The sequence below is a fragment of the Perissodus microlepis genome, chromosome 22 (assembly GCF_051167445.1).
Source record: "Perissodus microlepis isolate ML-2025 ecotype Zambia chromosome 22, ASM5116744v1, whole genome shotgun sequence".
Taxonomy (NCBI): Eukaryota; Metazoa; Chordata; class Actinopteri; order Cichliformes; family Cichlidae; genus Perissodus; species Perissodus microlepis.
In genome coordinates this window covers 12,229,382-12,244,495 of record NC_140481.1, presented here as the reverse complement: position 1 = coordinate 12,244,495, position 15,114 = coordinate 12,229,382, and the positions used below count along the sequence as shown (strand labels likewise).

General features: G+C 41.5%; 1 protein-coding gene across 14 annotated transcripts in view; it reads left to right on the top strand.

The window, feature by feature from the left end:
• The window catches only part of adgrb2 (adhesion G protein-coupled receptor B2), a 261,448-nt gene that overhangs the window by 204,776 nt on the left and 41,558 nt on the right, over nt 1-15,114 (top strand). For all 14 annotated transcript variants that reach the window (XM_084918725.1, XM_084918731.1, XM_084918722.1 and 11 more), the window contains 5 exons: nt 6,858-6,961; nt 7,319-7,421; nt 7,910-8,060; nt 12,326-12,395; nt 13,878-13,944. In XM_084918725.1, coding sequence (XP_084774851.1) covers nt 6,858-6,961; nt 7,319-7,421; nt 7,910-8,060; nt 12,326-12,395; nt 13,878-13,944 — 495 coding nt within the window. The remainder of the gene's footprint in view (nt 1-6,857; nt 6,962-7,318; nt 7,422-7,909; nt 8,061-12,325; nt 12,396-13,877; nt 13,945-15,114) is intronic.

Below are 15,114 nucleotides of genomic sequence, written 5' to 3'. Positions count from 1 at the left end.
TGCATGCATGCATGTATGTCTGGGCGAATGAAAACGCGCACACAGATGCTCAACACACACACAGACAAAGATGCACTCATATGCTCTGTCCAGGCTGTGTGGCTGTTGGAGCAGTGCTGAGTATCAGCAGCCCAGCTCTGACAGCTTATCCTGGGCTACGGCGCGAGGGACAAGGGGGGCTGAGGATTAACCTCCATGTTTAATAGAAAAGGGAGGCAGCGGGAGTGGGGGTTGGGGGGTAGGTGGAGGGATTTAGAAGCAGTGGTGCCATTACAGGCCGTTTACAGTGGAGTGAGGGATAGCCAGTTAATCCTGTTTACTTTCTATAGCCTCTGAGATTTCCGTGTGTGTATGTGTGTGTCCTGCGTGTTTGAGTGTCTATAGAGACCTTTCGCTATCAGACACGATACAGAGGTTTTTGTTTTTTTTTAAACTTTAGCAACACAGACAAGCGAGAAAGAGAGAGGGAGAGGAGGAGGATTTGATTGAGTTAGGTCATGAAGGAATACTAAAAGACCAAGCCACTTAATTCTTAAGATGACTCCAGTGGGAACACACAAACCCCATGGATACGTCTGGACTCTTTGCCTGCGCAGAGCTCACGGAGATCACGGGATTTGGAGCTGAGGGAGGTACTGGCTTTATAAAAGTCAGTTTAACGTTTTGCACCTCCAGTCAATAATGTGACTTCCACGTTTTTTTTCCCTTCCCATTTGTCAGCCCATAAAGCCGGTGCTCAAGTTGTGTTGACATTAAAGCTAATAGCAGCTTTCAGGTGCCTCTCCGAACTTGCATTCAAATACACTGAGCTTGCCTAAGCAGGCATCCAGAAATATGAATGGACAAGAGAGGTCAGCAGTTCACAACAGCACCTGAGACTTTGGTTTAGTCAGCACAGATGAGCGCACAAGCAAACACACTCGACTTGAGCGAGGAGGAGAAACAGAAAGAGGGATTTTCTCATTTTCTTTAACTTATTTATGAGCCAATTACTGAATCAAAGTAAGTCGCTCCAAATAACAATATCCGAACTGATGTCTTTCTGCTGTAAAGGATTTCTCAGAGCTTCTTCTACCTGCCACGCTAACTGCATTTGGCCCAATCATTCTTATGAAATGACTGGCTTTGCCTGAGATAAATCGAGTCTTTTTCGTCTGTTATCATCAGTGCTCGAGGCACCTAATCAGAATGGAAACATTTCAGAACAGGGCCTATTATTTAGACTAATAATGGCCACCGTGCTTGATTTGACTGTGGAAAAGACGATAGGGATGACTGAAGTGCTTCAAGGTGGCGACTCATATTTTAACTTATTATAATTTAACTGGCAGCAGTGTTTGGAGAGAAAACAAGGCCTGACCTAGACCAAGCGAGACTGCAAGGTTATGGTATGCAAATACGTCGCACTTGTCAGATGTAATTAAAGGATGAGGGGGCGCTAAAATTTATGAGGGACTCGGCATAGAATTGCATTAAAATCTTTTAATCCTTTGTCACATTAATGAAGGGTTAGCCAAGTGACAGCGATGACACAGGAAATTATGAATAAACAGGTGTAATGGTTTAGTTGCATGTTTGTCTAAAGATGCATAATGCCTGAGCGTGGGCAGGGCAAACACTTGTTAATTAGATATTCAAAACTGAGTGGAAAGTGTGTGTTTTTCTTAATATAATTAGAGGGTCAGAATGTGTTGGAGGCATTGGTTTTGACTGGATTTTTTAAATGTGAAATACAAATTTGGTCCACAAGATCCCTTGAGGAAAAAATGTGTCTTGGTGCAACTGGCTTTTTGTTTGCCCGTTGTCTTGAAGGCCTTTCATTTTCTTGCTCGCGTTCTGCATTTTGCATCAACAAACATCACAAACCTTGAACATTATGCAAAAACGACAACACGTAAGGAAAAGGCTTCGCTTTGTGACACGGCGTCAGCACTCCAAGCTCAAGCAGGCTTTTGGTTTCTCTCGAGGCAACTGAAGTCAGAGTCAGTTAAGTTAAGAAACCTCGAGGGTTTGCAAAAATAAAAAAAAAAGACTCAATTTGAAGTATTTTGCAGTGAGTATGTAACTAGTGCTATGGCAGCAAAACAGGCAACTGAGCAGCAGGATTGCTAGATTAGCAAAAGAGTTTTACCTTCGATGTAGTGGCACAGTGTGCCTGGGTGTACTGTTGAGTTTGTATGTACCTGTGTGGGAATAAAAGGGGCAAGTGACTGCCTTGAATTGAAAATGTCATTTTTTCCCCACTTTTCACAAGGGGCCTAGTATTTTCAGACCCTACATGGGAGGACTGTGAGACACACTGCAAAAATATCAATGCTGTAAGTGGTAATGAATACTCAATATGTTCTCATTAACAAATAATAAATGTGGACATATTGATTATTGATTTTGCTGCAGTACATCCACTATAGGGGGAATGAATGGATAGCTTAAGCCTGTTTCCTGCCATCACTCAATTGGTTTTCCTTCCCAAAATTAAACATTTAAAATTCAAAGTCAGGCGATAATTAACTGTTGCTAGAACAAATTTAACCATCTTGTATTATATTACATGTAATATAAGCAGAACTATTGTAGTGATGTCACCTGCCAGACACACCAGTAGTAATTAATTTCCATGTTAGCTAAGACTAGTAAGATATGTAGTGAAGGAAATTTATCGATGGGGACCAAACACTAATGTGTTCAGCGTCACTGAATATGAAATATAGCTTTTGCCGCCCTTTGTAGATCAGGGTCTGGCTGCTGTACTGGGGTCAGCTTGCACTCAGCTTCATCATCTCTCCAGGCTCTTGGCTAGTTTTGTGTCAGCATGTTTGTCTGTGTAGATGGTAGGGCTGTTTGATACTGCAGATTTTGGTATTGATCCGATACAGGGCCAGTATAAAGGCAGCTTTTGTAGAGGCAAGCATTGTGTCATGATTTGCAAATTCTGAACACATTTCATTAACCGCTAAATCACTGTGATTTTTGCTCTCCACTACAATTAGTTAAGAGGGCAAAAGCTTTTCATGTATTCTGGAGATGTGAATGTGCCTGTTTCTAAAGTACTTGGCTCAACCTCTGTTCTTTAAATGTGCTATATGCTATAAATAAAATAAAATTGACAGCCAACGCAAAAAGGTTCAGTGATTTTTCATTATGCATGTTTGAAGGATATTTCTTTATTTCTAAGAAGAAAACATGTTTTGTTTAACACACGTCAGTGGGCTGCATACTGGACAGAAACAAAGTATTGATCCCACTGCACTAGTATTGATCTGATACCAATATCAGTGGTGGTTTCAATGCTATCATTATTCAGATCAGTCTGCTCAGCTCTAGCAGGTGATTGCAAGGATGTTCTTTTTCTTTCCATCTGCCCAGCGTGTAGATTGTGTCTGAAAACTGTAACATAATCACTGTGTTTACTGCAGTACTGAAAAGCTTAATCTGATCATGCTACTTTGGAATTCAGCACTAGAAACACACATACAGATAAGTGAAATTTTTGTAATAAATACTGGATAAATTCTCCCGTTTGGTGGTGCCCTTTATTGTTCATATAGTTAATTTTGTGCACTTTAAGCACATCACCAACCAGCTGCAGTATTTGTACAGTGATAACTTAACATAAGGATACATATTAAACAGAAGTTGTCTAATCAGTCATAGGAAGACTACATTTGCCAGCTAAGTTCAATATTCACATTTTTCTTCCAGTGGGAAAGTTGTAAGAACAGTTAATGGAAAACAGGCCTTTTGGTGCAGGTGGACATGGAAAGCCACTAGTGAGGAGCAGGTCTGAATGTAGGGGGGAGGAAAGAAAATAGGGGAAGAATGAGAGCCAAAGAGAGGGAGATGAAGTGAGGGAGTGGGTGGTAGCAGGATAGGTAGGAGGGGGTGGGGAGGAGGAGTGAGAGGAGATAAGTAGGTTAAACTTCCTGAGCTCAAAATAGCTATCTTCTCCATCACATGGTAGCCAATCTGCCCAGGGGAGCCTGGCCATATACAGCAGAGCCTCAGCGCACTCACTCTTTCTAATCTGCACTCCGTTTTATTCTCTCCTCCGACTGCATCAAAATATCACTATATCTATCTGGGGCAGGGCATCTGTGTGAGCCAGTAGCCTCGGGCCCGATGTGTTACGTTTAGTGTTTTTGAGCGTGTCTGTTTGTGTGGGCGTTTCCTCTTTTCATTTCCCCTTATTGTAGCATCCTTCCATATTATGAAATAAACCCTTAATCTCATCACACACCTAACCGCCACCAATTTAGACAATTCTGTTAGACAAATTGACACGATGACGAGGGGTTTATATAGAGCACACTTAGAAATGAGAGAATCGTTTATTTGACTAGTTTTCTAGTAGAGGCTAATTTAAGACGGATTCATTCAGAAACTGAGAGGGAAAAAAGGTGATCCTGCAGCCTTTTTTTAAGTGTGTGTGCCTGTGCCTGTGTGCGTGCATGCGCTTGTCTGCTTGTCATTCCCCATGCATCGCCCTGTGTTTGATCTGTCAGACCTCAAAAAACACAAGTGCCTGTGTATCCTTTGACCTTCTATTCTTCGTAGTATCAAACACAGTCAGTCTCTGTTGTCTCTCGATCTCCTTCTAGGCCCTTCCCTTTTTCCTAGAACAGATGCTTGTCATATGCCCTCTTTGTCTTTTTTTCGTAGATCTCGCCTTCCCTATGAGGCAGTTTTGATTATGTTTCACCTCCATTCCCTTCCCAGTGTGTTTGTGTGTGTGCCGTATTGGTATTCCAACCTATTCCGCTTTCCTCTGGAGAAATTGGCTTCCTTTGATGGGCCAGGGGAAAAAACCACTAAAAGACAAGCTTTGACTTTCTTGCTTTTTCAGTCTCCCTATCTATTTCGCTCACCTCCTACTCTTTGCTTTTGCTTACTTGTCCTTAGCTCTTCCTACTCCATCTCCCTCTCTAAATTTCTCTCTTACTCGTTCTTTTCATGTTGGTTTCTCCTCTCCTTTCTGATGGAAATAAAGAAGTCTTCGTCTTATGCTTCCGTCTATTCAGATCAAGTCGAATACACACACAGGCACACGCAACTTAAACACTTACCTTCAATTACTTAGCCCATCTGCCTGGATGTGCCTATGTGTGCAAGTATGTGCTTTATTTGCAGTAAAAGACACCTTGTGCCACGGGTACGTACAGTGATAAATCTTTGGGATGAAAGGGAAGGATAGTCGCTGCGGGGGGTAAATTGAGGTAAATTGTGTGATTGAGAACTTAAAAGCGGGCCAAACATCAAGCCCATTTGGGACGCGGCGGGGTGCATGCTTTCCATGCGGCTTCATTTGTCTGTTCCTCATGCTTTCAAAGGCACACCTCAGGAGCAGAGGTACGCTGTACATCATGACCTACATCACTTAATTATGCGCTGTGGTCTCGTACTTTTACCCTCGCGCATAAGAAATCATCAAATGAGTGTATAATTGGTGCACAGCAAGTGTAAAGTGAATGTTTGTCAAAGCTAGCTCTGTGTCTTGGCAGCATTGGTCAGTCATCACAGAAACAGTTTGTTCTAGTGGTTTCAAGGAGAGTCATATTTTAATCTGCAGTCATTTACACTTGGTGGAATAGCTCTGTTCTGGTACCTCACTCCCTTTTAACTCGCATACGTATTATACAGAGCAGGCATCAGTAACAACAGGTTGATTAATTAAGTTAGATAGAGCTTTAAAGGCAGAGCTGAGGCAGAGGTGGGTTGTAAAGCAGCTTGCAGATGTGCTGAAACTGTGGACAGGCTAAAGCAGCTTAAACACAGCAACAAGCCTCAGAGAGAGTGGATTTGTAGAAAGGAAAAAGCAGAGTCATCAACACTTGTGGGATAGTATACATCAATTCAGGGGTGTCCAACATAAGGCCAGGGGGGCAGAATTGGCCTGACAAAGACTCCAATATGGCCCACTGGAAGGCTTTGGGAAATGTGAAGGAATGCATATAGATTCCTATTGATAAAGATTAATTATACTATTCATACCATTCATATTACAACAAATAGTTAAGTAATAGATAATCAGATAACTAACTAATTAAATAACAAGTAACTATTATATCTATATAGAATTTTGTTTCTACTATAGGGAAAAAAGAACATTATTATAATTACAGGACAATCTGGACAATGAGCTAACAGAAGCGTTTCTGTAATTTTACACATTTATCAATGTTGAAAATGCAGACACATAGTTGAAATTGCATGTCTCTTTTTGTAATAAGACATGCCAGTTATTGAATGTTTAATTAAATGTCTTTGCACTGATAGAAAAGGGAGTTTAGTGTTTACTTTGACATCCCTGCATTAAGTGATATTTAAGGAGAGTGGCTCTAACGCTAAGCCTCATTAAACTGATGATGTAAATTTAATGCAAGGATTAGTTTGTCCTGCAAAAGATGCTGTAGGTGAGCTTTATTTTTTAATTTTGTTTCAGTTAATTATATTTCCTCAGTGGCTCCTGATTATCATATCCTTGGTGGATATTTAAAGCAGAAAAGCAGCAACAATTACATTATCTGGTGTTTAATGATGGTCACAGAGCTCGCTTTCATAGACATGTTAGCATTATCAAATGTCGATGTCACAGTTGATGCAACTTCAGTGGCATAAGTGCCATCATCATTAATCAGTCAGTTTGGGAATGTTTCCTAGCAACTGGAACAAAACCTCGATAACAAGACCAGCACGTTCAAGTTCAAACAGATATATACTGAGATGTGCTTTGTTGACAAGAGCAAAATACTCAGGCTTTTTTTGATGCAGGTACATGTCTCTTGTAATGCCTTGCAACTGCACTGAAGTATCCATCTCTCTCTCCCTCTCCTGTTTCTGTTCTTTCCTCCCGCTATTAGGACATGGGTCCTACCAGCATGCCCTCTGTGCCCCTTATGGTGGGGTGCGGCATCTCCTGCACCGCTCTGCTCATCCTGCTGCTAATATATGCTGCCTTCTGGAGGTGAGAGCTCACAAACACACTGAGAGACACATTTGATAGAGTAATGGCAGTGTCAGTATTCATACATCAACTGTGCTCACAGTGGTCATTTTCTCACTAGCAAAGTCTCTTTTGTGTCTGTCATTTGCTTTGCCAAAAACTCCAATGAGGCCTAATAAGGAACAAATGGTTCAACTACGGTGGGGGGGAGGTAGTGATTAGTTTGTATTTTGATTACACGCAGCAGATGGCAAACTCAAGCTAATGTCTCTGCAATGTCCAGAAAGTCACTGTTCAGTCCATCAGTCTGTCATTAATGCTTACCGCACACGCCTGTCATTTCTCCCTCTTTCCCATCTCTCGTTTCTCTGCTTTTAGGTATATCCGGTCGGAGAGATCGATCATCTTGGTGAATTTTTGCCTCTCCATCCTGGCCTCCAATTTATTAATTCTGGTCGGACAATCACAAACGCTTAGCAAGGTAATGACTTTCTGCTCTTTGAGTTACACGTGAATTTTGACAGGAAGTCTTGTCCGTATGCTTGTGATTCCAATAATAGTGCTTGTGACTAAGCCTCCATTGCCTAGAAACAAAACTGCCAAAAACCACCAGGGTTCAGAAGTAGACAAAGTTCATACAGTGGAGTTCTCAAAGCAGGCATTCTAAGTCTTCTGACTAAGCAAGGCTGAACTGTGTGGTGGTCAGTATCGATCAACCACACAGCAGTGGCAGGTTGAACTCGTGTTCTTCCACTCAGTATTTTTGCCTTTGTACTTTCTATTTTGCGGAGGTTTCATATTCCCCTGCCAAGCCCTAAAAGATGATTCGTGACGTCTCTTCTTAAGAACTTTTTGTTTGTTTGTTTGTTTGTTTGTTTGTTTGTTTGTTTGTTTGTTTGTTTGTTTAAACAGCACCTCTCCGTGTGTTGTAATCCCTTGTCTCTCTCGATTACTTTCTTTATTCACTAGGGCCTCTGTACTGTGACTGCTGCCTTCCTGCATTTCTTCTTCTTGGCATCCTTCTGCTGGGTGCTGACTGAGGCGTGGCAGTCCTACCTGGCAGTCATTGGCAAAATGAGGTCACGACTCATTCGCAAGCGGTTTCTGTGCCTCGGCTGGGGTGAGTCCACACAGTATCACACACTTTAAAACAGTGTGCAGTGCTGTAACGGTCCTAAAGCTCGGTCAGCACAAAGTGGATGAAAAAAATTAATATATAATTAATAATAGAGCCTACCTGAATGTTCAGCAATATGCTAAACTAGTGTAGCTGTCACAGCAGTTGCCATAGATATACAAGTCTGTCGCATTTTCTTTGTACCATCATCTCTTGGTTCCTGGCATGCACTGTACCAGACTGCAGTGATTCTCACACACAGACACAGCCCATGTCACCGATCTGTGGTAATAAAACCGACTCAGTTTTCTCCATAATTACAGTTTCATTCCCAAACTCTGCCTGTTTGAACAGAGAAGCTAAAGGGGCCACATTCTTTGCTGATCTGACATTATTACAGCTACCTTTTCACTCAGACAGGGAGCACAAGCTGCTTTCACTGACAGAAAAATATATTTTGGGGGGGCTTTAAGGTTGGTTTTTTTCTGATAGGAGAAAGCGGGACAAGAGTATGAGTTAAAGATGTGACAATAAATGTACCTGAAATCTGGGCTAAGATTGTAATAGCCCTTTGCATGCATCACCCCTGAAATTATTCCTGTTGAATTTTCTCGCGTGATATTGCTCGACATTTGTCTGCCATATCGGTTGCAAGGGGGGAAAAATGCATATATCCTGGATGTCATTGGTTCCCCCTGGGTAAAATTGGTATAAAAAAAGATGCTACACCAAAATCCTTTTTTTTTTTGGTTCCTAGTAGATTTCCACAGTTGCTTATAGTGACAGGTGTGTTGCTAGGGATAAATGGGGGTCACTGACCAGTGTGTAGGCCTGTGTGACTGGGGCATTAACAATTATTTTCCCAGCAACTGCCATCAACCTCCAGCAACCACAATTTTTTCCCTAACGACAGGTGGTTGCCAGATGGTCACTGACCAGCATCTAAGCTTGTGTGATTAGGGCACTGTGCACTTCACTCTACTTTTTTATTGTGATTGCCACATGTCCAGAAGACAAGTTAATATCACGTTTGACGATCACGTGTCTGCAAAACCTCAAAAGATAAGATTCTCATTTCCAGCACACAGAGCATGCTTTTTTTTTTTTTCAAAACGCTGCTCTGCTAATCTGCATCTTTGCTGTTTCTTGTCTGTTTAATTGCAACTGTAGATACATTTAGCCGGTGAAGCTCGCTTCTCTTCATCGCAGTCTTTCTCGCTTCTTAAATAATAGTTCAAGTTGTCAAAACAATATGTGAAATCATTCACAACATGTTGTTACTTGCGCACAGCAGAAAAAAACATTTCTCATTCATTGGTAGCGCTTGCAATTGTTTTATCACATCTCGCCAAATCAAAGCCCAATTGTCTACAATTTGAACAATTACTGCTTTCTGTGTCTTTGTGATCAAAATAGATAATGCGCCTTCATAGCTGAACAGTTTCTCTTTTCTTTTTTTCCCCCGCTTTCTAAAGTATGTTGGAATTATTTCAGTGTATAAACTGTCATACACTCCATGCTGAAAAGTCTCTAAAATTATGTAAATCTGCCAAGCAAAGTCACACGTTTTTGGCAAACTCATTTAAAGAATCTTTGTAGTTGCAGCAACTTTTGAACGTGGAGGATCCTGATCAGTTAAACATGTTACAAGGTCAACCGTGTGCCGAAAGAAGACGACGATTACCAAATGCTCCATCGTGTTGCTGGAGATAAAGGAATCTTCAAACTGGGCTGCTTTGATGCAAAGTTGTTGGAACTCAGCAGCTAAGGGGAGTCTGTCTGTCTTTCTGACAGAACATCTAAACATTTTGACCACCTTGGTTTTTCACAGCGTCAGAGGAACTGTTTATTTTGACGGCTGTTTCAGTGATTTGTTCATTGACATTTTTTTGTTTTCATCAAGGTTTTGTGTGAGAAACAGCCTTTTGCAACTGTGTTGAATTGCATTCCTGCATTTATGGGCTGCATTGAGAAGGGCATCTTCCGTCCTTGGAACTTTACCACCTGATATAAAGAACAATGTACCAAAGCACTTTGGAAACACAGTAACAGCTACTTGTTAATAATGACCAGCTGAGTCTTTAACTTACTAGAGATTCAATGCCTTCAATGAACCCCCAAAAATCTTTTTTTAAGCCGACCAACTAGAAAGACACTGGAATGGAAGTCTTTGAATCAAAGCAACAACCGTCCATCTTGATTTAATGTTAAAGTTATCAAAAAGTCACTTTTTTGTTCATGAGTCTAACACTGCACGACTGTACACGCGAAGCACGTTTGATCATGCTGAGTGCACAAACACAGTGACTTCATTAATTATCTCCTGACTCCCCTCCATAAGCATTAATATGTATTGCTATGCGCTTGTTTGTCGTTGCCATGATTTTCCTGGAAATCTGAACATTTTGACAGGCGCGTTTGTGAATTCCAGTGAAGAAAGCACAGCGTTTGTTTCAAAATGCAGAATGCATGAATTATCATATCCAATATAATGGTGGCATTCTCTACACTTAGCTGATAATAAAGGTGTCTGCCGTTTCTTTTACCGAAAACATCCGCTATCCTCGGATGCCAGAGGATTGTCAGCGTGGCAAATGAAGACCCTTTCATGAATTGGATTCTGATTGAGGCACTCTTGTGTGACATGCATTGGTGATGGAGAGCAGCAGGACAGGCTTATTTTACATGAAAATGTAACAGCTTATTATGCCATAGTGTTGAAATTGTTGGCTGTATTATGCTTAACAATCTTCATTTGCTCCGTTCTAATTTATATCCCATTTTTCTTCACCGTATGCTGTTATTTGCTGCTTCATTTCCCAAAAGGCATTCATTACAGCTTTCTACTGTAATTTTATCTAACTCAGCCAAAGCCCCATGTGTAAGCTGTCTCATGCATACACATTCTCAGAGGGTGTCACTCTTTACAGGTAAACTCTCTCCTCTCCGCCTGTGAGTCTATGTCACTTTTTTTTTCACCCATTTGTGCCGCATGTCACTCTATTATGCTGTGACCTAGACGACCTGATAACTCAACAGGCAGCAGGGATGTTAGATGGGATGTTAATCAAAACATATGATAACATCTGCACAACCCTAGCAAGATGAGCAGTGAGATAGCACAAAAAAAAAAAAAAAAATCACAACCCCCACACCCATTTCATTTCACTTGATATTGATCCCACAGGTCTAATCTGCCAACTCACTGATGCCCTAACCTGATACAGAGCGAAATGTATACGCTGTGCAGTTACAGAACGCGACGAAGGCTCCGGGCACACGGCGGGGGCGCGTGCCAGCTGTTCAATTATCCGACACACTTGCAGATGCACACAGAAAGCGTGAAACGGTCGAGCATAGTGGAGAGGATCAAACAGCTTATCCTCCTCTCGTCCATTTCCCAATTTTCTTCCCCAAATTATGTGATTGAAATCGGTTGCCATGGCAACGGGAGATTTCGGGGCGGGACTGGATCTGCGTTAGATTAGCAGCAGACCGTGTAAGCCTGAAGTGTAGGTGCGCGGTTTGCCGTCCTACATAGAGTTAAATGCTAGATTGATGATGTTGACTAATTGAAACTTCGCTGGTTAGTGGATCGGCCTGGCTCTCCACCATCTTATTTGTTAATGTTAATGTGACTTTTTCTAATTGCCTTTCATTTGCAGCCATAATCACAGCTTTGTTAATTACATGAATATTTCAGAGCCAAGCTCATTACAGGGCCCGGCATATTTCCTTCTTTTTCTAGCACGCATTCTGTGACACTTGGTCTCACTCTCTTTCCTTCTCATTTGTGCGCAGACACACACACACACACACACACACACACACAAATCACTTGATTTAGCTAATTATTGTATGACTTATTGACCACTCCTAGTTATATCTTGCATTTTTGCAAACTGCCTCTAAGTCTCATATGCTCAAGTACTCCTGGTGCTGCTTGCACACACCCACACTGTGTGCTTTGGGTCGCCTATGACTAAAATAACTTCCATCTATCTAAGCCCAGTTTTCATGCTTGTAGCTAGACCTCGTGTCAGGAAGTACAGAGCGCTGGGGTTACCTATAGAGCACCCAGTCACTTTGAATCATACATTCATATTACACTCTATTGCATGGCTGCTTAGCATTTTAATGAAAGGAGCCTTATAGAGTTGTTCATACTGGGAAATCTTATTGGGCCGACATGCTTCATCGTCCCCACTAAGGCTCTCTTTTATCTTTTGTCTCACACTTTTGATCTTTCTCCCCGTGTCTGTCTGTAGGTCTTCCAGCCCTTGTTGTAGCAGTGTCAGTGGGTTTCACCAGAGCGAGAGGTTACGGCACAGCCAGCTAGTGAGTATTGCTTCCAGACCTCCTGACTTTGTCTCAGTCTATGTGAATATCATCACTAAATACCAGCTTCAACCATGCATTTGTGTGGGCTAGAGGCAGAGTACCATTCATTGGCCTCATTGCTGATGATTCAAAACATGCAAGTGTTTTTCCCCCTGAGGTGTTCAAACTAAAGTTTATTTCATAGGCGAGTATTTTTATGTATTTAGTTTATTCAGTCAAAGCAGTCCGTGTGTGTTATAAACAGCTGAATGTGTAAACCCCAAATCTATTGTTTTACATCAACATCAGCAGTCTTTTCTCCATGTATCTATTCATACATTTGCTATAGTATATTTCTTTCTTCTGTGCCACAGGAAGACAGTTGCCTATCCCAGCACGCACTATGTTCAATACGCAGCACATCTTAGCTGCTTATGTAGTGGGCATGGTATAACATTGACAGTCCTGTTCACCGCAGGGACACATTAACCCCCTGAAAATCAGCTCTGATCGGCAGGTTAAATAAAACATATTTACATATCATGTATGAAAACCTTAATCGTCAAAGACTAATCAGCTAATTAGCTTTTGATTTTTGTGGTTCTGTTAATGTTTGATATTATCGCAATGGCTCCATATCCAGCAACTCCACCACTGAAAAAACAATTAAAGATTTAGATTTTCTAAATTTGCTCATAAATTAAGGAAATTATTCCAGCTTAGGGCCAAATGGCGTGTTTCTGTCATTCAAGTGAGAAACTAATAGTTTCAAGGTCTTCAATATAAAATTAATCTCCTTGCTGTCAAGTGTGAGTGCAAAATGACCTTTAAGGCATTTCAATAACCACGTCAAACAGGTGAAGCATGATTTGAATGTTTTGTTCAAGAATATGAAAATCCAAGGCAGCTAGGCTGACCTTTAAGCAAAATGTACACAAAAAAGCTTTATTACGTACCCAGTCAATAAAATGAATCTTAAAAAGGTTTACTTCCCCGTATTTTACTTAACATATCATTAATGTGAGGGCTTTGTGGAGGTTTTTTGGAGGGGGGGGGGGGGGGGGGGGTCCATCTTAAGCTTTCTCTTTATTGAGCTGTAATTAAGATGACAGAGGGGTTTCCGCGTGCTCTGATGACATTACTGGAGGACACATTTAAACTCATTAAGTCTCACTAGCTTGCAAAAACCAAATAAAATTTCCAGTTTGAGGATATGTTTTAGGTAATGTACATAATAAATTTGCTCAGCACTGAGGGCATTATTTACAGAAAGAGGCACTTAACCACACATTGAAAGGCTTTATCCCTCACCAAGGAAATTTGGAGTTAATGTGATACTTAATTGAATGTCTACTTGTTTTTGTTAAGTACTTGGCACTCACAGTAAGTGAAATGTGAGACCGAAATCTGGCGACGACGTGATATTTTACATGCTGTGATTTTTCTGTGTTTACGCACTTTTTTAACACCTCTCCTTTTTTCTTTTTTTTCCTCTACTAGTTGCTGGCTATCGTTGGAAGGCGGTTTGCTTTATGCCTTTGTTGGGCCAGCTGCTGTCATTGTATTGGTGAGTGCGTCACTGCTTCAGTTCAGTTCAGTTTTAGTTATATGGCACCAAATCACAAGAATGGTTGCCTGAAGGCACTTTATACTGTAAGATAAACACCTTACAATAATAGAGAAAAAAACAAACAACCAGACGTTCCCCTGTGAGCAAGCAATTAGCGATGGTGGGAAGGAAAAACTCCCTTTTAACAGGAGCAGCAGAACCAGGGTCAGGGAGAGGGGCAGCCATCTCTTGTGAGCAGTTGGAGGTGGAACAAAATCCACACTGGAAGAGATTCAGCGTTTAGTAATGGTGTATAAACGGTGGTCTATAGACACATATAGAATTAAAAAGGGTGAATGAAGAAACACTCAGTGCATCATGGGAAGCCAACAGGAGCGTGACTAAGGGAGGATTCAGGTTCATGACGAAGTTCCTTTCCTCTCAGCCAGCCGGCCTCTCTCTGTGGTCACACGGCACAAATATTCTCCAAATATTTTTGCAAAGTTAGCCTCCCAGCTTGGGGCATTAAAGCAAATGCATGTTGACCTCTGAGGGTTTTCCTCACTCGCGCATGCACATGTAAGCATACACACCCAGGGTATACACGACACAATGATGAGCTGAGCGCTTTGATCGCTGAGTCTAAAATGTCAGCCCAGAAAAAAATAAAAACATATTCTAGCTGACAAGAGCTGCCGGCAATGCAGCGCTAGAGTGGACCTCCATCGCAGCTCTAGCCCCGAATCTCTCACTGTTATAATCATTTTCAAAGCATAGGGCTCTGTAGCCAATGTTTTAAGTATTAATATGGTCCAGTGGTATTTTCAGATCTAAATATGCAGCTAACTTGTGTTCCACGGAACGTAATAATGTGCGCTTTCTTCATTTTTGCCAGTTGCCATAAAGCAGACGGTTTTATGTTGAAGTAAATATACTTCTGTGTTGTAGTACAGCAAAACTGAGTGCACTGATTGTATCTCAGAGGCGTTTTAATCATCTGCTTCTGTGTGCTGCTGTATGTGGCTCAGCTAATTTCTCCTAAATGGATCCCTGGGTAGATATTGCCACCACTAAGCTTAATAAGTCTGGATGGGGCATTAAAGTTTGGTAATTGCTGCCACTGGCGTTGCTGTTGTGTGTGTCCGTTTATAGCTTCTTTTCCTCTGTTGTTTGCACATGTACCGTACA